The sequence below is a fragment of the Phascolarctos cinereus genome, unplaced genomic scaffold (assembly GCF_003287225.1).
Source record: "Phascolarctos cinereus isolate Bilbo 61053 unplaced genomic scaffold, phaCin_HiC Scaffold_726;HRSCAF=1367, whole genome shotgun sequence".
Classification (NCBI taxonomy): domain Eukaryota; kingdom Metazoa; phylum Chordata; class Mammalia; order Diprotodontia; family Phascolarctidae; genus Phascolarctos; species Phascolarctos cinereus.
Genome location: NW_027556098.1, coordinates 145,174,757 through 145,200,106, shown reverse-complemented (window position 1 = coordinate 145,200,106; position 25,350 = coordinate 145,174,757). Strand labels below are relative to the sequence as shown.

General features: G+C 38.0%; 1 protein-coding gene across 2 annotated transcripts in view; it reads left to right on the top strand.

The window, feature by feature from the left end:
* Positions 1 to 25,350, top strand: part of EPB41L5 (erythrocyte membrane protein band 4.1 like 5) — a 135,015-nt gene that overhangs the window by 92,927 nt on the left and 16,738 nt on the right. For both annotated transcript variants that reach the window (XM_020963104.2, XM_020963106.2), the window contains exons 17-21: positions 11,666 to 11,826; positions 13,682 to 13,779; positions 15,414 to 15,542; positions 16,408 to 16,469; positions 21,022 to 21,112. In XM_020963104.2, the coding sequence (XP_020818763.1) occupies positions 11,666 to 11,826; positions 13,682 to 13,779; positions 15,414 to 15,542; positions 16,408 to 16,469; positions 21,022 to 21,112 (541 nt within the window). The remainder of the gene's footprint in view (positions 1 to 11,665; positions 11,827 to 13,681; positions 13,780 to 15,413; positions 15,543 to 16,407; positions 16,470 to 21,021; positions 21,113 to 25,350) is intronic.

Here is a 25,350-nt window from a genome sequence, read left to right as displayed (position 1 = left end):
ATGTGTTTTCATATGCTATTCCCCTGTGCCTGGAATGGCTCTCTTGCTTGAACCTTTTCCTGATCTCCTGAGTTGCTAGTGCTGTCCTCCCTAACCTATTTATTCTAGTTGTACTTCTCTGTGTTGTCTTCTCTGATAGGATACAAAGCCCTGGAGAGCAGGAAGGGACTGTGTCATTTTTGTCTTTGTATTCCTAGCACTTAGCCAGCTCTTAGCATATCGCCTTAAATGCATTTTGTTTGTTCAGAAATCTTCAGAGGCATACCACTGTCCATAACACAAAATAAAAATTTCTTAGCCTGACATTTTGAGGCTCTTCACAATGTCATTCTAACCTACTTTTCTTGCTATAATTTTCTTCACATGCTACATGTTTTTGCAAAAAGAGATTATTGGCTCTTTTCCCAGTATGTCCTGCTCTTTTCTACCTCCATGCATTCATACTAACCATTACCAAGTTCTTTCCCATTTGACATTTTTTGCTATTTTGTCTAGACCTCTTCACCCTTAATCACATTGTAGTGTTTATCACAGTTATCATCTTATTCCTCCCTTGCCCCAGTCTGGTTGTAAATTCCTTAAGTGCAATAATTCATTTTTTTACCTAATACCTTTTTACTCTTAATACCTCACACATTACGCATTTAACAAATGTTTGCCTAACTAGAATGTGCTTGGAGTTTATGACTTGGGCAAATTGTCATGTAAAATAATGTTAGTGAACCAATCTCCATGACCACCTCCCACTTAAAACAAATTGGATTAGAGAAATGTGGATGTATCAACCTTTCCAATGGCAGTGTTAGATTGTGTGCCTTAAGTTAGTGTAAAAGTTAGATCCCGACTCCGTTACTGATCAGCTTTTCCTTGAACTGACTCCCCTTTGTATGTTTTTAATGCATTTGTAGAATGTGATTGTTATTTATCTGTTCCATTTGGTCAATTGGGGAATTCTGGACTTGGGATTAAGGAGATCTGAATTCTAGTCCTGGCTCTCTCATCTCTGGACCTCAGTTTCTAAATAATAATATTTGTACTAGCCACTTCCCTGGGTTATAAGGAAAATGCTTTGGATACTTGGATCATTCTGTAAATATTAATTTTTTTTGTAAAAATAAGCTGCTGTCATCTAGGAAATGAGGGAGTTGGCCTAGCTGATCAATAAGGTTCCTTCTAGTGTTAAAGGAGGTCTTGTGAGCACAAATACAACAGTACCTTTTTAGGTATTTTTGACCTCTTTAAGAAGCTGATCAAACGAGGTAGTATTTATACAGTGTTTAGCACAGTGCCTGGCACGTAGTAGGTGATTCCTTCCATTCCTCCCATACTTGTTCTTTCCATTCTCCTCCCCATTGGATCTAGGCATGTTGGTACATGCTTGTAATCCTAGCTGAGGGCAGGAGATCTTTGTTCCATAGTGAGGCTAAGCTGATTGGGTGTCTGCACTAAGTTCTGTGTTAATAGAGTGAATTCTGTGGGAACAGGGGGTCCACCAGGCTGCCTAAGGAGGGCAAAACTAGCCTAGGTTGGAAATACAGCTGATTATTAGTGGGATCGGGAATCTTCCCTATGAGTAGCCCTTGTATTCCATCCTGAAAGAGAAAGGCATAATTGGGAAAACGCGTTTTGTTGTAGTAGAGAGTGAGTTAAAGTTATTATTATGTGTTGATAACAAGAGGGACAGAAAAGGTCAAGAGTTTCAGGTCTGGGAAGTGAAAGGAAGGAGCTTCTTGCCATTTTAATGCATTATGGCTTTGTTTTTCCCTTAAATGAAAAAGTGTACAGATTAGCTAAAGTTAATAACTAATGTTCCCCTTGAAAAAATCATTCTCCTGTGTTTCTTTGAGGTCATTAGTCAGGTCAGTAGCTGTGGCTGACTAGAAGCTGTAACTCTAGGTTTTCAGGGTGGTTGTTAGAATGACCTTTTTACATTTTGTTTCTTTATCAATACTGACACTTTTATTCTTTTTCTTCCTTTTTCTATTTCTTTTTTGTTATTCTGAACTTGACCAACAAACATGAGCATGTGTGTCTCTATACTGAGAAAAAAAGGAGTGGTATATGAAATGGAATGTATAATGTACAGCTTGTTTTTTTTTAAGTGTATAATAAATTTGAAACAGTGTCAAAGCTGCTCTCCTTTTTTGTAAGAGCAGCTTTTTTTTTTTAGAGCTAAGTGTGAGAGCAAGGAATTTCTCAGGGGTGAAACAAACTTGACACCTGATTTTTCTTTAAAACAGGATGAATAAATAAAATCCTTCTGTGGTTTTTTTTTTCTTTTGGTAGCTTCCAAGCAGATGCTACTCCACAACCTTTTATACGTGAGTAAAGACTGGACAAGTAATGGCTAGGTTTTTTAAAAAGGTTAATACCGAGGCAGCTAGGTGGCGCAGTAAATACAGCACCAGGCTTGGAGTCAGGAGGACCTGAGTTCAAATTCAGCCTCAGACCAGACATTTGATACTTACTAGCTGTGTGACCCTGGGCAAGTCACTTTATACTATTGCCTCACCAAAAAAAAAAAAAAAGAAAGAAAGAAAGAAAAAAGGTTAATACTGAATCTTAACCTAAAGATAAAGTTCTCTTATTATTTAGAAATGTTCTCAGCCCTAATTCTGAGAACATAACAATTGGTACAACTGATAATTTTATTTTGTTCTTCCCTCCCTAGGTGATTTTTTAAAAAAAAATTTATGTTCTTATCCTTATTTCGATGTCACCTTCCAGTGACTCTCCTATCTCAGATAGAGCCCTCTGATACTATGAATTACTGTTGTTAAGCCAAACAGATCAGTACCATCAGAAAATGTGTGCCTCCTCTTAGCCTTTTAGTCTACCACCTCTCTACTGAGAGGGAGGAAGCATATTTCACCGTCATACCTGAGTGGTAAGATGTAATTTATACAAAATTGTCTTGAAATAACGTTTGCTGAGAAACGTTTTTTTCTATTCTTATGTAGTCATCCACTTACTCCTGATTTAAATGGATGTCAAAGGAGTACTTTGGGTACTTATAGGAAACCAAACAATTGAATTTCTTCACAACTTAAAAAACCCTCCTTACTAGACTGAAATAGCTCTTTTTTTGGAGGGGAGGGCAAAGCAGTGGGGTAAAGTGACTTGCCCAGGGTCACACAGCTAGTGTCTGAGGCCAGATTTGAACTCAGGTCTTCCTGAATCCAAGGCTGGTGCTCTATCCAGACATCTAGCTGCCCCCAAAATAGCTCTTTCAATGTTATGGAAGTGATTATAAACATCAGACAAGTAAGTCTTATTAATTTAAAAATCATTCCTTTAATTTCATTTCTCATCTGCCTTTTTGGGGTTTCTCTTACACCATTTTGAGGGGGGAAAAAAGAAAAAGAAAATATTCAGGATTCTTTTCTCATGTTTCTTTGAAACAGCTGTAGTCCTGGTCCAAAAAAGTTAAATTAGAGGAGCATCCAACATCTTTAAATTGGTTGGGATGACTATACTTTACCAGTGTTGCTGATGCTTGAGAGGATATAAAAATTATACAGTGTTAAAAAGTTAGAAATGATCTTACCCCCATATGAATCCATCCAGTGAATGGGAATGTTACATCCTAAAGCATTCCATTCCATTTTGGGATGTATTTAATTGTGATGACGTTTCTTCTCATTTCAAGACAAATTCTGTCTTATGACTTCTGCCCTTTAGAATTCTGTCCCCTGGAGCTATTCTGTATCCACATGATAATACTTCAGATATTTGAAAAGAGTTATCATATCTCTTCCCCGTTCTTGTTTCTCCAGGATAAAAAAAAACCCAAACTCCCCAAATCTTTTTTTCAAACTGATCCTTTTTTCAACAAAATTATCAGATATACACCCCAGCAGGCAGACTGGGCCAAGCCAGATTAAAAAGTAATTGGCAAACATTTAATAAAATAAAGAAAAATACAATAAAACATAGCATTACACTTCAAAAATTAGGTCAATATGCAACTGTAGGATCCTTATGTATGGTTTGTCATTGTTCAGTTGTTTCTCAGTCACATCCAACTCAAACCCATTTACGTTTTTCTTGGCAGAAATACTGGAGTGGTTTGCCATTTCCTTCTCCAGCTCATTTGACACATGAGGAAATTGTGGTAAACAGGGTTAAGCGACTTGCCCAGGGTCACACAACTAATAGGTGTCTGAGGCCAGATTTAAACTTGGGAAGATGAGTCATCCTGACTCCAGGCCTGGCACTCTATTGTACCACCTAGCTGCCCCCTTTGTTTTGGATACTGTGCTCCTATTAAGTATCCTTGCCAAATCAGATTGGGGAAGGAGGGCTCATGTATTTTATTTGTTTACTCATTTAGGTAATAGTCCACTAAAATCCCAGGTCTTTTTGGAGAATAACACCGGATTTTTTCATGGGAAATGTCTCATGACATCCCATTTTAACTTAGATTTGGCTTGTCCTTTTGTCCTGCCATAATCGTTTTGGAGCCTGGCTTTTGTCATCCAGTATCATAGCTGTCTCCTTCTGTTGTACTTAGGAGCTATGGAAACAAATGTAAAAAATGATAGTATTGCCTTCAAGGAGCTTATGATCTAGTAATTTACTAATGCAGTTGCACTTATTGAAAAATCTTAATAATCCCTGGAGTCAGTGATTTTTATTCTGATTTAACCTACCCATTCTCTTTAGTGGTAATATCAATTTACTGGCACGAATACTATGCTGGTAAGCTGAGTTGGATTAAATTGAAAATTGAGGAAGCCTTTTTCAAGCACTTGTAATACACTAGACACTATAAATAAAAAGACAAAATGAAAAACATCCCCCTGTTCTCAAGAAGGTTACGTTGCATTTTGACTAATTTTCTCTGAATTCCTCATAGTTACCAAATGTATATTAATATCCTCTTAGCAACTTTTTTCTTGCAACTGCTTGACATGTTATGAATGGGAGAGGGATTAGCTGCAGATGGTGAGGTTCTGCAGGTGTTCCTGATTTTGAATGACAATGTGCTAATTGTATCAAGACCTCTTCAAAAATTGAGGAGCTTTCTAATTCATATCTGTAGTCACAATTCCAGTCTAACCATTTACATAGGAAAAACCAAGTGGATTTGTCTGCCTTTGATTCAGACCATACCATATAGTTGGATAGATTGTGGAACTGGACCATCAGTATGCTTAGTTACTGAAGATAGCTAATAAACTGTGCCCAGAATAGAACAAGAGGAAGAGAATGATTAGATTTTATTTGGCAAATTGGTATTTTTGTTAGTTGTAAGCTTTTTTACACCAATAGTCTTCTAACGATGTTATATACTTGTGAATTGTAGAATAACACAATAGCTAAAGAATTGGAGTTGCTGGTTATGATAAAAATCACACCCAGGACAATTGAGAGAAGGTGTGAATAGGCCAGCTCTCGGAGCAATACCTACACTGGAAGGCTTGTCACAGCACCTTCTTGGCAAGTTCTCCACTTTCGAGTGTCCCCAGACCTTTCTCTTCCTGTGTTGACTTGGGTTGGGAAAATAACTCATGACTCATTGTATTTCTTGATCAGGACTTTGATGTTTTTCACATAATTTTCTAAGGGTATGTGAGGGTTGCTGGATCGTACTACCTCCTACTTAGCAGTTGTGGCTAAGTCTCTCAGATTCCTATTTTGGGCAAAGCACTGGGGGTTGTAAGAACACAAAAGGTCTTTCCCTCAAGGAGCTTTGTGGTGATACAACACATACACTCTTAAGTAAGTGGAAGATTATTTTTGGAGGCATAAAGATCAAAGAACAAGCGCAGTTCAGAAAAGTTTTCATATAGAAGGTGGTAGAGATTCTGTAAGAAGTAGGTGAGAAAGGAGTGCATTCCATCCATGGCTGACTTGTGCGAAGGCATGAAGAAGATAAGAGATGGAATGTTGACTTGGAGGCATAGCTTGGTAGGTCAGTTTGATTAGAACATAAAGTTCATGGAACTATATGAAATGGTAGGCTGATGAATTCTTATTTTATCCTAGAGACAGTAGGAAACCACTGAAAATTCTTGAGCTGGGGAGTAACATTGTCAGACTTGGGTTTTAGGAAGGTTAATTTGCCAGTTTTAGAAAGGATGGTTTGGAGAGAGGAGACGCTGCAGAAGCAGTTGGGCTGTTATAAAAGTCCAGGTGAGAGACTCAATGGATTTGAGAGGTTTTGTGTAGATAGAATCAATGAGTCTTGGCAAGTGATTGGATGTATGGGCATAGAGGAAAATGAAGAGTCAGGGATAATTCTGAGTGTGCAAACACAACAAAAACAACAAAATAACTGGAAGTATGGTGCCCTCAACAAAAAGTTTGCAGGGAGGCTGGTTTTAGGGGCAAAGATAAAAATTCTAATCTGGACACATTGAGTTTGTGATGCCAGTGGATTATCTAAGTCCTGGTAAACAATAAACGTTTGACTTGGGGATTGCAGTTTAGGAGAGAGATTAGATCTGGATAGAAATTGGTTTGGGAGTCATCAATTTAGAGGTGATAACTGAATCCATGGAACCTAATGAGATTACCAAAAAAGGAAAGAAAATGTTCTCATATTCATCACCCCCCCATTCTACCCCCCCCCCAAAAAAAAAGAAGAGGACCCAGGATGGAGCCTTGGAAGATTTCAGTACTCCCCTCCTTAGGTGGAAGGTGGATATAATGATCCCACAAAAGAGATTAAGAATTGATCAGACTGGAATGAGGAAGAGTTGGAGGGGGAGGGGGATAGTTGACCATATCACTGTTTGCAGGGAGAGTTAATAGGACTAGGCCTGGCCAGAAGCCATCAGAGGTTGGGTAGAGGATAGGTGGAATTAAGGAATTTGGGAGGGGATGAAATAGAGTTTAAACATTCGTTAGCATCCATGTATCTTCTCAGACAAAGCAAAGTCAAAGATCCCTTTCCAAGCTTGAGGCTGTTTTGAAAATTGTCTCCCTCTGTGGAAGCAGTATTTCTACACACCATACTACCCATATGTCTATACTTTTGCACCAAAACCAGTTGATTCCAAGTTCAACAGGTAACTTCTATAATTCTCTTTAATATTTTTATCTTGAATTAAAACGCCAGATAGAGCATTTCCATGTATACAAAAAGAGGATTATATAAGAACCCATGAATTGTTCTATTCCATACTGCTTACTTAAAAAAAGAAGATAATAAATTCAGTCTGTTACTTTTGACGACTGCTGATGTTTTTAAAAAAGGCTTCAATGATTGTTTTTTTGATTGGGGGTACCAGTTAGTCAACAAGCATTTATTAAACATCAGCTGTGTGCCAGGCACTGTACTAAAGCCTGAGGACAAAGAGCGGCAAAAAATGATCCATGCTTTCAAGGACCTCACAGTTTAATGGGAGACCACCCCCAGCGGTTAAAAACAGGAAAAAAAACCAAAATGTTTTATAACAAACTCTTCCCTCTAATAAGGAAACGTTCTTAAGGAAAACAAATCCACACAGTATGACCGTGTCCAAAATTGCATGTCTCCTGTACCATGCTTCCATCACCTTTCTCTCTGTGAGGAATATGCTTCAACACAGGTTCTTTGGAAATATGCTTGGTCAGTGCTTGTATGCAGTTCCTTTCATGTTCTCGCTCCCCTTAGAGCTCCTTGGAAACAGAAATTGTCATTTGCCTTTCTTTGTATCCCTAGAGCTTACTTCAGTGTCTGGCACATAGTAAGAGCTTAATAAATGCTTATGGACTAAACAGAGTTTTTAAGTCTTTCAGTTTTTCTTTACCGTATTGTTATTGTATAAATTTTTCTCCTGGTTCTGAAGGACATTCATTTCTTCTCCTATTAGAATGTTAGCCCTTCATCATCTTTTTCTCCTTCCATTTGGTCTAATAAATTTCCTGTTCTAGGTTTCTCTGGATTCCTGTATTTGGTTTCATGGTTTCTATTCGGCTCTGGTCTTTTCATCAGAATTGCTTAAAAGTCTTAAGATTCTTTTTTTTTCTTTTTTTTTTTTTAAAGAATGTTACCGAGTAGGATGATACTCAGCTTTACTGGGAAGTTGGTTTTGGTTGTAACCCTATATTCTTTTCCTTTAAAATATTGTATTCCAAGGTCTCTTTATTATTTTTAAAAATTGTTTTTTTTATATAAGCAAAAATCTACCTTCTCTCCTTCCTTCCCCTCCCCTTCAGTTGAGAACTAAAGAAAAACAAAATACTTGTTGCAAATATGTATAGCCAAGCAAAAAAAAAAATTCTGTTGGCCGGTTTTTTTTCTTTTACCCTCAAATATGTCTCATTCTGTATCCTTTATCTCTAATAGGAGGTAGGTGTCATGTTTCATCATTAGTTCTCTGGAATCCCAGTTGGATATTATACTGATCAGAATTCCTAATTCTTTCAAGGTCATGTTATTATTGTCATAGAAATCTGCTTTTGTTCACTTCACTCTGCATAGTTTCATACAAGTCTTCCCAGGTTTCTCACAAAGCATACTTTTCATTATTTCTTATAGCACACAATAGTATTCCATCACATTTATATACCATGACTTATTCAGGCATTTCCCAATTTATGGAGACCCCCTCAGATTCCTATTCTTTGCCACCTCAGAAAGAGCTTTAAATATTTTATATATCCTTAATTACCATGTTTTACTCAGGACTAATCCCTCCCTTAATCTGCTCTCTAATTTCCTCATTTCCACTTTTTCTGAAATGTATTTCTGTGCCTCACTTGGTGATGTTTTCTTTGTTTTACTGCTATTTCCATTTAAAATTCCTGAATTGGAGCTTCCTGGTTTTTGTTTTGTTTGCCCCAGAAGAGTGGGGGAGATAGCTACTTAAGTACCTGCTTTGTCATGAATGGATTGCTATCTCTCTTGGTAGAGGTGCTGATAAAATGACTGATATTTTTGGAGTTTTAACTCATTTTTATGTATTTTTGTGGTTTAAAGCAGTTATACTAATCCTGTGAGGTAGGTAAATAAAAATAGTAGTAGTATTTTATTATGTATCTGGGATCTTTGGATGATACAGGCAATGAAGAAGTCTTCAGTGAAAGATGGTTGAGATACCACAATAGATAGCAAAAAAGGCCCTTTGACCTCTGTATGCCATCTCGAGGGCCCTTCTGTTGAATGATGAAAAGAAGAACGTGCAGTTTGAGAGTTTTCCAGATGAGTTGTTGCCTGGTCCAGAATCCAAAAGGGGATTATATAGTAGAGCTAGGGTGGCTGTTGATTTTGAGAACTCTTAACTTTTTCAGCCACATCTTCAGAGCAGTCATTTTTTATAGTGTTTGTTGCTATCAACTAGCAAGATCAATGAAGCAGGTCAGGTCTCTTTTTTTTTTTGTTGGGATGTGTAAAGCTTTGCTGAAAGTTCATACTTGACTTTCTGTTTCAGCTCCCTCTTCTCTCTTTTCTATTCAGCTGCTTCCATGCTTTCCTCTTGGGTTGCCCTTGGACTTTGAGAGCTTGGGAATAGATTGCATTAGAATTCTTCTTGGGATAGAAAGAAGAAGTGAGTAAAATAAATTGTCACATCTCTTGCCCTTTTAGTAACTCAGCTTCCAGCAAATATTCAAAGTTCCACTCTTCAAATAGGCTTGGGATATGATAGAGCCTATATTGCTGTTAGGGCCTGAAAATTGATTACTTGACAAGGTGATGTGAGTTCATAGGATTGTGGAATTTTAGAATCGAAGGGACCCTAGAGGTCATCTATCTAGACCAGCTCTCTCAGTTTTGCAAATGAGGAAATTGGGACCAGAACCATTAATTGACTTCTGCTAGTCCATGCACTAAATATTAAATGACACATCACCAGTCAGGATCTTACGTCTTTTCACTCACAATCCAGTACTCTTTTCCGTCATACTTCGCTTTGAACAATGATGGGCCTAAAATTTTCTCTTAAACCACCTTACTGATGGGGGTAGAGGGTGGGGAGCAGGTTTTATCTTTTAATGGTATCTTGTTTTGGAATTAGCTTCATTTTCACATGTATCTGATCTCTTTCCTCTTCCTTTTGAGCCATCCCTATAACAAAGTTTTAAAAGGGAGGGAAAAGCAATTCAGCACAACCAAAGCAAACATTGTGTCTGATGGTATATGTAATATTCCACACCCACAGTCCACTACTTCTGCAAAGGAGGGTGGAGCGGGGTGTACATTTTCCGAACTCTTCTCTGGGTCTAATCTCGGTCATAATTATATAGCATTCAGTTTCCCTCTCCCACCCCCCCATTGCTATTTCAAACAGTCAGTGATCATTTATTAAGCATCTGCGGTGTGTCAGACACTACTAAGCATTGTGGATACAAAAAGGCAAAAGACAGTCCCTGACTTCAAGAAACAGAGGAGTCCACCTGCAAGCAAATACAAAGCAAGATAAATAGGAAATAATGAAAAAAGAGAAAGCTCTGGAATTAAGAGGGGTTAGGGAAGACTTCCTGTAGAAAGTGAGATTTTAGTTGGGGACTTAACAGAAATCAGGGAGAGCATTCCAGCCAGAGAAAATCCCCTGAGCCAAGAGATGGTTAGGTGTTGTCCTTTGTTCTCGAGGAGGACCAAAATGACTTCACTGTGCTAAAGTTAAGTTATAGTGCGTCTGACTGTGGTTGATCAGACCAATATGAGCTTAGAATGTTCTACTGTAGGTCAGGCACAAATGGTCCGTTTGAATATTTGGGGTCGATTTTCTAAATGTGTACATCTTACATTTCTTTTGAGCTACTTCAATTCTGCTTTGCTTGTAGAGCACTGCATCTTCTCTGATGAGGGCATGCCTTGCTGGCTGGTCCTGTGCCAGTGTCTCCCATATCACGCAATCAATTCCAAAGTTCTTGAGAGACCTTGAGAGTGTCCTTGTATCGCTTCTTCTGACCACCATGTGAACGCTTGCCCTTTGTGAGTTCTTCATAAAAGTCTTTTCGGGAAGCGTATGTTTGGCATTTGAACCACATTACCAGCCCATCAGAGTTGCTCTCTGAGTGGTAGAGAATGCCAAGAGATGGAATAGCCCAAAGGCCAATGTCATTGGATCAGAGAGTACATATTGGGGAGCAAGGTGTGAGAAGACTGGAAGGGCAGGAGGAGGCTAGGTTATGAAGGGCTTTGAATGCCAAACAAAGCATCTTGTATTTGTTCCTGGAGGCGATAGGAAGCCTCTGGAATTTATTGAATGGGGGGTGTGGTGTGTGTGACATGTTTGGATCAAAGTTTTAGGAAAATCACTTTGGCTAAATGGAGGATAGATTAGAGTGGGGAGAGACTTAAGGCAGGCAGACCTATCAGCAGGCTATTGCAGTAACCCAGATGTGAAGTGATGGCCTGCACTAGAGTGGTGGCAGCATCAAAGGGGAGAGAAGGGGTCATATTCAAGGTTTACACTGAATATTGTTTTCATAATACTCTTTACTTCATTCTGCATCATTTCATATAAGTCTTATGCTTATCTAGATTCTTTTAGTTTGTGCTAACCTAGCTAGTTATGCTAAACTAGATCTAGTTTACTATGCTGAAGTAATTCCACTGGAGTCCTGTGCCACTGTTTGTTGAACCATTCTCCCCTCAGTGGGCATCTACTTAGTTTGCAATTCTTTGTTACCACAGAAAGTGTTGCTATGAATATTTGGCTTAAATGGGATCTTTGGGGACATATGCCCAGCTGTAGCACATCAGACTGTCTCCTTGCCATCATTGCAGCTTGCCTCTGACTGATTTATTAGACAACACAGAGCTGTTAGAAACAGCTGATGAGGAGGCCAAGGGAGTGCCTGGAACCCTGGGAATATCTGTGGTCCCTGAGGAAATCAGTATGGCTGCTACTGAGCCTGGACTCAAGGAAGCCAATGTTGAGTCCAGTGGTAAGTAACTGTTCTTTGTTACTGCAAAAAATAGCTGCCATAAATGTTTTTGTATAAGTGTTTTTTCCTCTTTTTTTGATCTCTTTGGGGTATAGGCTTAGGACTGGCATTACTGAGCCAAAGAGTATACACAGTTGAATAATTTTTTGAGCATAGTTCCAAATTACTTTTCAAAATTGCTAGGACTCATCAGGTCTCAAAGTTGACCAAAAAGAAAAATGCTAAATGTTGAAGGGGAGCTGGGAAAACAGGCACATTAATGTCTTATGAGTGGAATTCTGAATTAATTGGTCCAGACATTCTGGTGTTTTCCAAGAACCTCTCCTATGTTTGTCAACATTGAAAATCCTAAAAATCATTAAATGTTTTCAGGTTTTTCAGATTGCATCATTAAATTTTAGATTAGTATGACATGAAAGCTTCCCAGGAAGTCGCTTTGAAAGGAGGAGTTAGTTTCCATACTACATAGAAACTTTTTAAGACAAAAATTTCATTAATGGTCTTTAAAAAAAAATTACTTCTCAGTCCTTCTTTTCTCCTCACCAATAAAATCCTCTTTTGTAACAAATAAATGCTTCTAAGCAAAAGAAATGAACAGCCATCTCTGAAAATGTATGCCCCACCCTGCCCCCCACCCCATACCTACTGTCTACCACTTTTGCCAGTTCACTTCACTGATTGATTGGGTTAAAGGTATGCATTGCACCCACAATCTCTAAGAATAAGCTTTCCATCGCTGGTGAAAAGGACATCTGTGTCAGCCTGGTTACTTTGAATAAGTCAAGGCCAGGGAAGCCAACATTGACTTTGACTAACAAATTTTCCATTTTTTAAATAATTGCCCTATTTTACAAGAGAAAGACAGCAGCCAACTGTGAAATTATGAAAACATAGTACCTGGTCACTTTTTGGATACTTCTTCTGCTATCATTATCCTTGGTTATTTAGAAACTACTCAAAGAACCAGATGGCCGCATCCTGACCCCTTCTGGTCTCCATTTCTTATTGTGAGGGCCTGCTTTGTCAGTTAACAGGCATTTATGAAAGCACTTACTGTGTACCTGGTACCGTGCTAAGAACTGGTCATACAAAGAATGGCAAACCCGTCTCTGCCCTCAGGGAACTCACATTGTAATGGGAAAGCAACATGCAAACATATAAACTGTGTACAAACAAGTTACATACAAAGGGGAAATTGGATTGCAACCTGGAGAGTGATGAGAGTCTTGCATTAGATGAAAAGTTGGACTAGGTGACCTCCTACAGGCTGTCCCGTTCTGGTGGACAAAATCATAATTCTGTGATTTCGCAGATTAATAGAATTATGACTTTGTGTATTTGGTAGCAGGAGGGTGGGAGATTTGCTTGAAGCAACCATCCAAAGATTGATTGTGGCCTCTAAAACATTGTGTAAATGAATAATAGATGGACAAAAAGATAAGTTTACCTGCCTTGTTTCACAAGTAACATTACAAGTAAGTATTTCTTGAATCAATCTCAGCCTGTTATCTGAAAAAGGGTGGTATTGTAGTACCTTCCTCACAGAAATTTTGTGCGGATCAAGCATATGTAAAGCATTTTGCAAACCTTGAAGCACAATATAGAGGAGGACTATAGTCACTCCTTATCCTTGTCCACATCTTTCTTACTCTAATGGTTGGCCCTTAAAAATCAAGATAATGGAAAGTTACATTCTAAGTGAAAAGAAAATCTATTTACCTCATGACATTAGGATAATTTATCTTTAATTGAATATATCTGGAAGCTGGAAAGGAACAATTTAAAATTAATCCCTCACACAGCTGTGGCAGCCTGGCATGCTCATGGAGTTGTCTTGCCCACTTTTTCTCCCTAGAATTCAAGGATACCTCTGTGAAGCTCAAACTGCTTGAGATTGAGAACTGTTCCTCATCATCTCCTAAACCCAATGTCAACATTAACGTGAACAAACAGGTATTTGAGCTTTACTTTTGTGCACTTGTGCATTGCCTACAACTTCTTGGGACTTCTCTCTCTCTAGCATAATGCTTTACATGTTGCCTTCTTTGGGAAATCTGTGTAAACACTTAGCTCTTGAAGAGCTGCTTCACATTTCTTTCATTGTGTTAAAGAAAGGGGTGAAATTTTGGGCAGCTGTTGATGGAGAAGGGAAGAGCTATCTAGTAAAATTAAGAAAAAGTGGAACTAGCATCCAGCAAGACCCAATTTCCCCTTCTTCCTCGCACCAGAACTTAGTCCAAACCTTCCTTTCTTACCTTCCTGGCCATATACTGACTCATCCTCTCTTCTGCCTGTGGGAAACAAAAACCTCTACACTGACCCTTGGGCCTGCTCCTCCCTTCCTAGGGTTTGTGGGCTGCTTCTGTGGGGCAGACATTCCTAGATCCAGGTTGAGCTTGTGGCCCTATCCTCAGGGCCACTCATTCTTCCCATCTCCCTCTTTCTGTACTTTCCTGCACGCATCACTTCCTCCGATTAGAGGATAAGCTCCTCAAGAACAAGGCCTGTCTTTTTCTATTTGTGTCTACCATGATATATTCTTTTTTTTGTTTTTGTTTTTCTCCCACACAGATTTATTATGAATAAAACACATAGAAAACCTTAAAGCATCATATAGATATGAGTGATCTATTGTATTCCGTTTTACAAATGAGGAAAATAAGGTTTAGGGTGATTAAGTGACTTCTCATACTCCTTTTAGCTTTAGAACTGCTGCCCTGGGTCATTTAGAGATTATATAGTCCGAACTCTTCCAAAATGTAAGAATCCCATCTGTATTATTTCTAACATATTCTTCTCTTGAACACATCATTGGATAATAGATTACAGTCATTCAGTTAATAAACATTTATTAAGCTCCTACTATGGACTAGGGAATACCATGATATATTCTTTTTTTTTTTTTAAATCAAGGCAGTTGGGGTTAAATGACTTGCCCAGGGTCACATAGCTAGTAAGTGTCAAGTGTTTGGTCTGTGGTCAGATTTGAGTTCAGGTCCTCCTGACTTCAGGGCCGGTGCTCTATTCACTGTGCCACTAGCTGCCCCACTATGATACAATCTTAAGAAAGCCAGTGCCTAGTGATCATTTTATCCATTTCTAGACATGTACCAACCATTCTAAAATTCTTTTATGGAATAAAGTCAAACTCCCTGATATCTAGGACCAAGACAATACAGGATGGCTCAAGACAAGCTAGTTCTCCTCTCCTCAGCAGAGCTCCTGGCATCTAGTGCTGCTCTGTCCAATCTCATTTTCTATGGCTAACAAACATCTCTTCTCTTAGTCTTCTTATCCCATTGAATCCTTAACTGCTTAAGGGAAAAAAAACCACCTTTTTGGGGTGATTTAGTCTATCTATTTGAAGGCAAAAAATTAACAAGTTTGTCTCCAGGGTAATCTTTGTTTGCATGATTAATTGTTTGGAACTCCTGGGAGTCAAATATACCAAAAGAAAAGGCATTGCCACTTAATGTGCCTGATTAGTTAATGTGTCTTCCATGCCGGAGCTTAAAACCTAACTTGCATGACTGTCTACAGTGAGGTATTCTTTGTCAGGGATGCTAACATCTGTTCTTAATTTCTAGGAAGAAGTTGTGAAGTTGACAGAAAAATGTCTTAATAATGTCATTGAGAGTCCTGGATTATCTTCTTTGAGGATTCCCCCAGACATCAAGAGCAATATCCTAAAGGCTCAAGTGGAAGCAGTTCATAAGGTAAGAAGGAATGCTCTCTTAGATTGCTTTGGAGTGTGGCAGACTTTTCCAGTGTGGTGTTATTGTGTCATGGAGGAAATCAATAACTCATCAAAATTGACCTTAGGTTGTCATTTATCCACGCTGCTCTACCAAGCATTCTTCCATTCCTTACTCCTTTTTCAGTGGCGGTATCTTTCTCATGGGTCGCACACATGGATTGGTCATGATCTGTCTCCTTGGAAGGAATTCCCAACTCATTGAGATCACAGATCTGTTGGAGTTGTTTTTTTTTTTATGCCATGTCCTTGACATCTCCCCTTTTCCTATCAAAGTGTTTCTTTTCCCCATATTTAAATTCTGTCTCCCATAGGAAACCCATCATCTGATTAGAAAAAAAGATAGCACAAAACTTCACCATAACCTCTAAAAACATTAAAATTGCAGCTGTACTACTTAACAGCTGTTTTTTTAAAAAATCTCTTTATAAAGTCTTTAAAATCTAAGATTGGATCATTTTGTATTTTCTAAAGCTTGCATAGTTCACTCTAACCACATAACTAATAATTCAACCAGTCATATTCTTTTTCTCTTTTCACTTTCTTCTCTTTTCTCGTTTTTAGTTTTTTACTTTAGAGCAAAGATTTGGGAAAACTATGGTATATTTACATGCTAGTGGATTTTTTTTCTGCAACTTTATGTGTTACTTCATTTGGACATGAGATTGTTTGACATTAAATACTAATACCTGGGAAATAATTAATTTCCCTTTTAAAAAACAGCAGCCAAGAAATAATACTATCTTGCTTACTGGTCTAAGACAAACTCCCTCAACCAAGTTCTTATGATTTTCTTTTTTCTTTTTCTTTTCTTTTTTTTTTTTTAGGTCACAAGAGAGGATGATACATTGAGTCAAAAAAACTCCAATGTTCAAGATAATGTTTTCAGGTATTGTTCTGACTGAACAGACTGTGTTGACATTTTCCTTTTTAATTCTCATACATTCTTCTTTGCATCCCAAATCCAATTCATCATCATATCTTGCCAATTACTGTACCTCTAGAATATCTACTTCTTCTTGTCCATTCCCATAGCCACAGACTACTGAATCTCTCTAAGATTCCATGTCTTCACTTACAAATGGGAATAATAGTATTTTCCCTATGGTATGTACTTCAGAAGGTTGTAGTGAGGCTCAAACAAGATGACTTCTGTGGAACACTATATGCAGGTGAGAGCTTGTGATTTCATTGTGTAAGAAATTCACAGCATGGCACTTACCTCCACCAATGGCTATTTGCAGCTGCTGTAGTTTTAGTCTTGGAGAGTTTCTGAGGGCACGGAGTGGTTAAGTGACTTGCTTATGGCTACCCGCAGTCAGAGACAGGATTTGAATCCAGGTCTTTCTAACTGCCCTTTTGCACTAGACCTTATTGCTTTCTCACATTTGTATTTTATCTTTTCTACTTGATATTCCATTTTCTTCAAACATTTTAATTGTCATTTTCCTGTTCTATCTGTTAGATGAAATCTAAATTCTTCACCTTAGTTTTTCAGGGCTCCCTTTCCATCTTATCACTATTGTTTGTCATTACTTTCAAACACTAGCTCTCTTGCATCCAGTAAACCCTTTTTTCTGTCCTCTTTTCATAATTTTATTCCTGCCTCCTTTTTCTGTAAATATGCTTTTTCTCCTTTCTGTGATGTCATTGTCCCGTCTCTCGGCCAGTTTATGAGTTTATCTTTTCATTTAAAACTTTGCTTAAAAATTGCTTTTTCCAGGAATATTTTTCCTAATTAACCTCATCTATTTCCAACCACTTTTGTCATAGCACTTAAATAATTTGCAAAAAAATTATATAAAGGCCTTTGCACATTGCAGATGCTTTAAAATGTAATATTAACTGGCTGATCAGTGTGGAATTGGAATTGGAATTGTATTTGGCAGTTCCAGAAAATCTCCTGAACTGATAAATTTTCAACAGCCAGTTTAAAATAACCTCATTTTGTGCTTTTCTCTTTCTCAAATAGGCTGTTTTCATGTGGCTTTTTTTTTTTTACCTTAGTTTGGTTTTGGGCTTTTTGGTGAGAGTCAAGGAAGGGAATATAGTCCCATTGTGTTTCTAGATGTCCCCAAACACAATACCTTCTTCCTTTTTGTGTTTTGGCTTAAGGAAATAACTTCAGGCATTATCACAAAATAGGAAAAATCCTGAGGGTAAATGGCTGAATGAGAAATTAAAGCACTTACCAAGAGTTAGATCTGAAAGGAGTCTTGAAGATCATGCCTAATCTTCTCACTTTTGTGAGGAATCTTTACCTACAGAAGTGAGATGATTTGCCCAAAGTGACCCAGCTAAAGTCTTAGGATTTAGAAGTGACAGAGACCTTAAACATCATCAGTCCCTTCATTCTGCAAATGAGAAAACTGAAGGCCAGAATGGAGAAGTCACATGTTTTGAATCTGGCTTCTCTGCCTTCAGATCCAACATTCTTTCCTCTATGCCATGTTCTCTTAGACTAAGTGGCAAAAGTGGACATTTAACCTGGGTCTTCTGACCTGCCAAGTTCAAGTTTTTTCTATTAAGCCATTTTTTCTTCTTGTCTCTACTCAGAGGAAGAGAATACAGCTTTTGACTAGTGAGAAGGTAGAATACTGCTCTGCCTAGTGCAATCAAATGAGAAAATGTGTGTAAAACACCTAGCAAATCTTAAGATGCTATACAAAAGTCATTGATTTCTTTTTCTATCAGAACATGTCTGCTATAACCCTTTCACGTTGTGTTCTTTTGCCCAGTCTCTAGCTTTATTTCTGGTGCTTTCTTTGGTTAAAGTAGTGTAAAACTATTGTACAGTAATGTAGTGTATTTGGCATGTTGTGACTGTCATACTGTGATCACTTTATAACCATGTTTTTCTCTGTAGTTAGATACTGTGCATCTGTTATGCATCTTGTGCTTATTTTGTGAAGACTGAAACAGGCAAACATGCACAAGAGTATATGAGTGCCTGTGTGTATGTGCGGGTACTGCACACAAGGGGAACTGAATAGTATCATAACACAATTGATTTGGAGGTTTTTAGAAACCACCTAGTCCAGAAACACCTTTTTTGTGTTATGGATCCCTTCTCAGAATAATGTTTTTATGCATAAAGTAGAAATACTTAATGTTCTAATAGAAACCAATTGTATTAAAATAGAGTTATCAAAATATATATATTTTTTAAAAATGAGTTCATGGACCCTAGATTATGAACTCCTGATCTAATCCAACCTCCTTTTTTTATAGATAAACTGAGATAGAGAGAAATCAAAAAATTTGCCCAAGGTTTACCCAGGTAGTAAATGAAAGAGCCTGACCAAGTCAGAAGGTCTTCTGACTCCAAATCTCATCTTCCATAATTCAAGGGAGTTTGAATATGATGAAAATGAAAGCTCTAATGTCAGATGCTTCCTTATACCCTCAGTCATGTCTCTTTTGAACCCTCTTGGTCCTTCTTAATCTACCCAAGAGCTATCTAGACCTTCCTTGACCCAGTTGTGTCCCCGAGGGTGTGCTCATCACTATGGTAACAGAACCTCCTCTTGCTTAGACATGGAACAACATGTATGTAAAATGTTATTGTATCAGCTTTTGAACTATAATAGAGTTTGTAGAATTCTTAAGAGTATTTTAGGAGAGAGCTTCAACACTATTTAATACACTGGTGAGTTATTATCCAAACTTGGTCACAACCTCCTTTCAATGCCAGCACACTTAATTTTAGAGTATTAAGACACTTCAAGGTAAATTCCATGGAGCCAAAAGGAAGGAGGGTTCCTTGGCTTTATAGATAGGCAAAGCTGGTTACCCATGGTGTTGGCCTTCTTGACCCCTTCAGTAAGAAACCAAGTAGGGAAAAGTTCAAATATTTACATTCTTAAAACCCGCAAATATGTAGGAATGTGAATACTGTTAAGAGCTGTGAGGTTTTAGTCCTTCCAGAAGAACAGCAGCTCTCTGCCCAGAAGCTAATGGTGACAATAAAGATGATATATTGTGTCACTGATGCTGAGGGGCCACAAAAAGGGTATGTTAGTAATAGAACTGGGAATATAGTTGTTCCTCATTAATGGTGCACAGTCTTTCTTTTCTTTGATTTTGATGCTGGTCTTTGTTTGCAGTTTGCCCTTATTTCTAAATTATTCATCCAGATTGCTTCCCAGAGGGCGTAATTTATTTTTATTGGGCTCAGTTTGAACTTGTCTGTGAATGTACTTGTCTTCACAGGAGTAGTGGGATCATTAGTCCTACACCACCCCAGGTTTACTTCTTTTTTTTCTTTTTTTCCTTTTATTTGCTTTTTATTAACAGTATTTTATTTTCCCCCAGTTTCGTGTAAAAACAATTTTTAACATTCTTTTTTCTTTTTAATTTTGAGTTCTAAAGTCTTTCCTTCCTACCCCCAACCCCTCCCTGAGGTTGTAAGAAATCTGGTATGTTATACATGTGCAATCATGTAAAACGTATTTCCATAGTAGTCATTTTGTAGGAAGGAAGAAAGGGGAAAATAGTATGCTTTGGTCAGCGTTCAGACTCCATCACTTTTTCCCCTGGAGACAGATAACACCTTTCATCATTGAAACCTTTGGGATTGTCTTGGGTCATTGTATTGCTGAGAATAGCTAACTTATTCACAGTTGATCAATCATACAATATTACTGTTACTGTGTATAATGTTCTCCTGGTTCTGCTCACTTCACTCTGCATCAGTTCATATAAGTCTCTGCAGGTTTTTCTGAAATAATCCTGCTCATCATTTTTTATAGCATAATAGTATTCCATTACAGTCATATACTACAACTTATTTAGCCATTTCCAGGTTTCCTTTTGAAAATCACCAGAAACCCTCAAATCTTCTAATTTGGCTTAGAGGAAATCAGTAGCTTCATTACATGGGATTGTAATGCAATGTAATGTAAAGAAGCAAAGCCAGAATGGGCTCAGTGAAGTTGATTTCAAGATTGTGAAGAAAATCAAATATGGAGCCTGATAGAGAGGGTCTTGAGAAGTGAAGATGGCTGGGGGGACATGTTTGTGGTCATCCAAGTGTGACGTCCAGTTTAGGCTGCCAGTACCTAGTAGAATTTAGCTGTCAGGGCAGGGTTATAATTGTCAATAAGGCACTCTGCTTCAGTCATTGATAATCCTGGTGACCTCTCATTAGTACTATCCATTGCTTTAAATCACCCTTACAACTGATTTTCATGGAATTGGTAGCCCCTGCAGGCTTCCCGAGAGCACAGCTAACTGGACTAGGACCCACAGGTCCTCCCACTGCAGTAACAGTGGGAGGAGGGTTGCCTTTTGTACAAACTGAGTCCAGTCTATTTAACCACCCTTCTACTGCACCATTGACTTCTGTTATACTTCATGAATAAAGCACTTTAGGACACTGCTCTTGACTTCATGGGACCTTTGTGGCACAGTAAAGACATTTCTTTTTTCTTTCCCAACAGTGTGTTAAAAGAAGATAACAAAGTTCTCAGTCCAGAAAACACAATGATTCCCACACATCCAAATGCTGTGGAAGATAACTCTGTTCTAAAGGTAAGAAAACTTTCTTACCTTATGTTTTAAAGCTGGAAGGGAACTTCAGGTCATCGAGAGCCTCTCCTGTGGCAGATGTGCAAACGGAAGCTCAGAGAGATTAGTTGATTTTACTGCAAAGGTAAAGTGTCAATCTTAGGACTTTCAGACCAGTGTAGTTCCTGTTATGCCAAGATATTTTAACCTGATATTTGAGAATTTGTTTCTTTTTAATGTGCAGCTAGTTAGCATAGAAGATAGAGTGCTGGGCCTACAGTCACAAAGACTCATCTTCATGAGTTCAAATCTGGCCTCAGACACTTGCTAGCTGTGTGACTCTGGGCAAGTCACTTAACTGTGTTTGCCTCAGTTTCCTCATCTGTAAAATGAGCTGAAGAAGGAAATAGCAAACCACTGCAATATCTTTGCTGAGAAATGGGGTCACTAAGAGTCAGCCATTCTTTTTAATATATTGATATTTTAACATAATTGATTTCATTTGTAAATTTAAAACATTGTTTACCAGGCTTCTGAAGGGGTCCATGACCAAAAAAAAGGTTAAGAACCCCTGCTCTAAGCCATACTGACTCTTTGTCTTCTCAGGTTCTCCAAAACCTGGGATATAAAATTGAATCACTAAGGTAAAATTTCAAAGATTTTTATTAAATCTTTATTTACCTTAGAACTCTAATTTATACAGAATACTTCTGATCATCTGTATAACCACTTACAGTATTTTTCAGGTAGTATATTGTTTGTAGATTCCCCAGAGTCCTTCTCTCCTAGTAGTTTCTTCAGTTTTCCTCTTTGAGTTTTTGGTCACTGGATCTCCTTCTGCCTTCTGCGTGTTTTTGTATAGCTGGAGCTAAAAATGTTTTTTACAATAATGTTAAACACAGAGAAAGGCAGAGAGGGCTGGATTTGGCCCTTAGGCGGTAGTTTGATGACATACATGCATCCATACATTTCCAACAGCATATCAGACTATGGATCATAGGAATTCTTCAACTTTTTTTTTTTGTTCCCATGTAGATAGTTAGGCAAACTCTTTTAAGTGATTATTGATTTCACTTAGGAAGTTTCTCAGTGTCTAAGGCATGGTGCAATCAATATGTCATCTGTAAATAGGAACATTAGTGGACCTCACTATCTTTTCCGTTAGGATTCTGTGCTGGATATCATTCATGACAATGGAAAATACCTTTGACAACCGTAGTTTTCCCTGTTTTTGTGTTTTACTTAATATTAATAGTTAGAGGGTCATCAAAAAAAGTTTTGGATTTTGGCTTTCAGGGAATCTTGTGTGATTTTAACATGTGAGGAAAACACTTTGCTGGAAGAGAGATGTTTTAATATGGCATTCTTTCTCTGAATCAAATGCTTTTTTTTTCTTTTTGGTGAGATGGTCGGCGTTAAGTGACTTGTCCAGGATCACACGGGTAGTAAGTGTTAAGTGTCTGAGGCTGGATTTGAACTCAGGTCCTCCTGACTCCAAGGCCAGAGCTCTATCCACTTGTATCACCTAGTGGGATGTTGTATTCTCTGCCCCTCTCAGCCAATTGTGTGACTGTAAAAATATCTGCCATAGAATATCATTTATATAACCCTATCTGTTTCTTTTTCATGTTTACTTTAAAGAATCTTTAAGGAATATGTGTGCAAATTATTTTATTCAAGGTTTTATAGAATAATTTAATAGTTTAAAATATCTCCCTGATAGATCTCAGATGCCAAGAGCTACAGAATTGGAAGGAATCACAGATCATCTAGTGCAACCTGTGTCTCATATCCTCTCTGTATCATGCTAAGCAAGTAGTCATCCAACTTTGACTTACAGACTCCAAAAGAGGGCTCCGAGAACATACTGATGGGTGTACGTGGTCTGACCCAGTGACTTACATGGCTTTTGTTTATTTTACTGCTCTTTCTGCTTATTTATGCAGCACACTAGGGACGGTGCTTATTTATAAATAAGATGAAATATAATGGTTCCACTTTCACTGATGGATAAAATAGTTTGGTATAGAAACAGTACTTCAGTACTTTTCTATATGTTATCTGTTTCCTTCCAGTTTCATTCTTAAGTGCTCCCAGGATCATCTGATTTAACTTGATTTCTTGTCAGACCTTCTGTAAACTGTTTTTTCCCACTGCTTCTTGCTGTTTCATGAGGCAGTATTTCTCGTAATCTCCAATCACTCATTTATTTATTCATTAATTTGTTCAAATAAACATTGAAGTGCCTCCCATGTGCCAGCGCTGGGGATACAAAAACAATAGTTCTTGCCTTCAAGGAGCTTCATTCTCTTCTACGTGATTTTATGAATGAGTTTATATTCTAAATTGATGTTGTCCTTGCCTTGCATATCTCTCTGCTTGACAAGGATTGTAGGATCATAGATTAGAACTGAAAGGAGAATTATCTGGGAATTGCGTGAAGTTAGGTTATAAAGGTAGAAGGCATCAGATTGCCAGGGAGAGGAAAGAAAGCCAGAAAGAGGAATTTGAACTCTGTAGGAAATTTGGAACTACTGAAGATTTTTGAAGAGTGCCAAGATTAGGTGTGTACATAAGAACACAAGCAAGTTATTCTCTGATAGTATGAAAGATGGATTGGAGGGGTGGAGTTATTAATGAAGTGACTAAAAAGTAGCTGGAGCTTTCCTGTTTGGTGAAGATGATAAAGAAGGTACTTAAAACTGAACTTGGTCTATAGCCTGGGGTGTCATATTTATCATCTATGTGGAGGGAGTAGGAGCTGCGCCCAGGACTGTGACAATTAATAATTGTAAAATGCTTTACTGATATAAAGTCCCAAAACTTTGTTTTCAAAATGAAATGCATTCTCTCCTCATTTCCACTGCTTAGAATCTAATTTCCCTCAAAACTTGGCTCATGTCACCTCCTATGTGAGGTCTTATCTGATTCCTGGCCCCAGCTGTTTGTGGGCCCCCCTCCCCAAGTTCCTTGTATTTATTTTGTATCAGTGAACAAGCATTTGTTGTGTGCTTGTGCATGTGTGTGTGTATGTGTGTGTAAAACCACATTTGCTTATACCAATAGAATGTGAGCTCTTTGAGGATGATACTGTTTCATTTTTGTCTGTATCCCCAATATCTAACATGGTGCTTAGCATGTAGTAGGTGCTTAATAAATATTTGTTAATTAATTCTTCCATTTAAATGCAACTTCTTTTTATCTTCTGGTTTCCATTATAATAAGGATTCCAGTAATGATATGATCCCATGCTTCTAGTAGTATTTTGACTTGCTGGTGCTGTAATCAGTTGGGTTCTACATATAACTTAACACATTCTAGTTTCTGCATTTATCCTTTGTTCTTCTACAACATTCCTACCAAAATTACATAAACAAATTAGAAACGGGAGTGGATTCTGAATTACCCAAATCATTCTACAATCAAATTTAATTTTAAAATGGTTGATAGTAGGTGGTTTGTTGCTATGGTTTCTGGGTTTATATTCAAAAATTGAGCTAACACAGAAAAGCTCAGTGAACATAGCCTTCTATGAGGAGACTTCTATTATGCCAGTTAAGAAATAAAACAAAAGGGGGCAGCTAGGTGCAGTGGATAGAGCAATGGCCCTGGAGTCAGGAGGACCTGAGTTCAAATTTGGCCTCAGACACCTAACACTGACTAGCTGTGTGATTCTGGGCAAGACACTTAACCCCAACTGCCTCACCCCACCCCACCCCACCCAAAAAAAAAATAAAACAAAAGGAAGAGTCAAAGAAATCAGTAAACTGTTCCCAAGGCTTTCTGGAACAGAGAAGTTGGAAAATTTTAAAAACTTTTCGTGGCAAGTCCTCTACTCCCAAATTTTGGTTCTTACATCTTTAGATTTGGACTTCTGTGTCTTTTCTTGATCAGAATCTTAATTCTATAGTTTCCAATAAGGTGTTGTCTCCTCTGTGGGTATGTAAAGAAAGAGGGATCATGAGGATGCATGGAATAAATATCCAGTGTGATTGGACAGTAGAGTTCACATTGTAGTTTTGATCCAGAGGTTTTTAGGAATCTTTTCTGACTCACTGCTTCCTATCCTGATTGCTGTGCCCTAGTGTCCAAGGGGTGAAACAATAAGCATAGTATTCCAAGTCACAAGAGCTGGTTTGAGAAGTTAATAAAAATTATATATCATCTTGTCTAAGTTCTAGGTGTGGACTTCCCCTACTTTCCAAGTGTAACAAAAGTACCTTTCCCCCTCCTAAAAAAAAAAACAAACCAGCATAAATTAA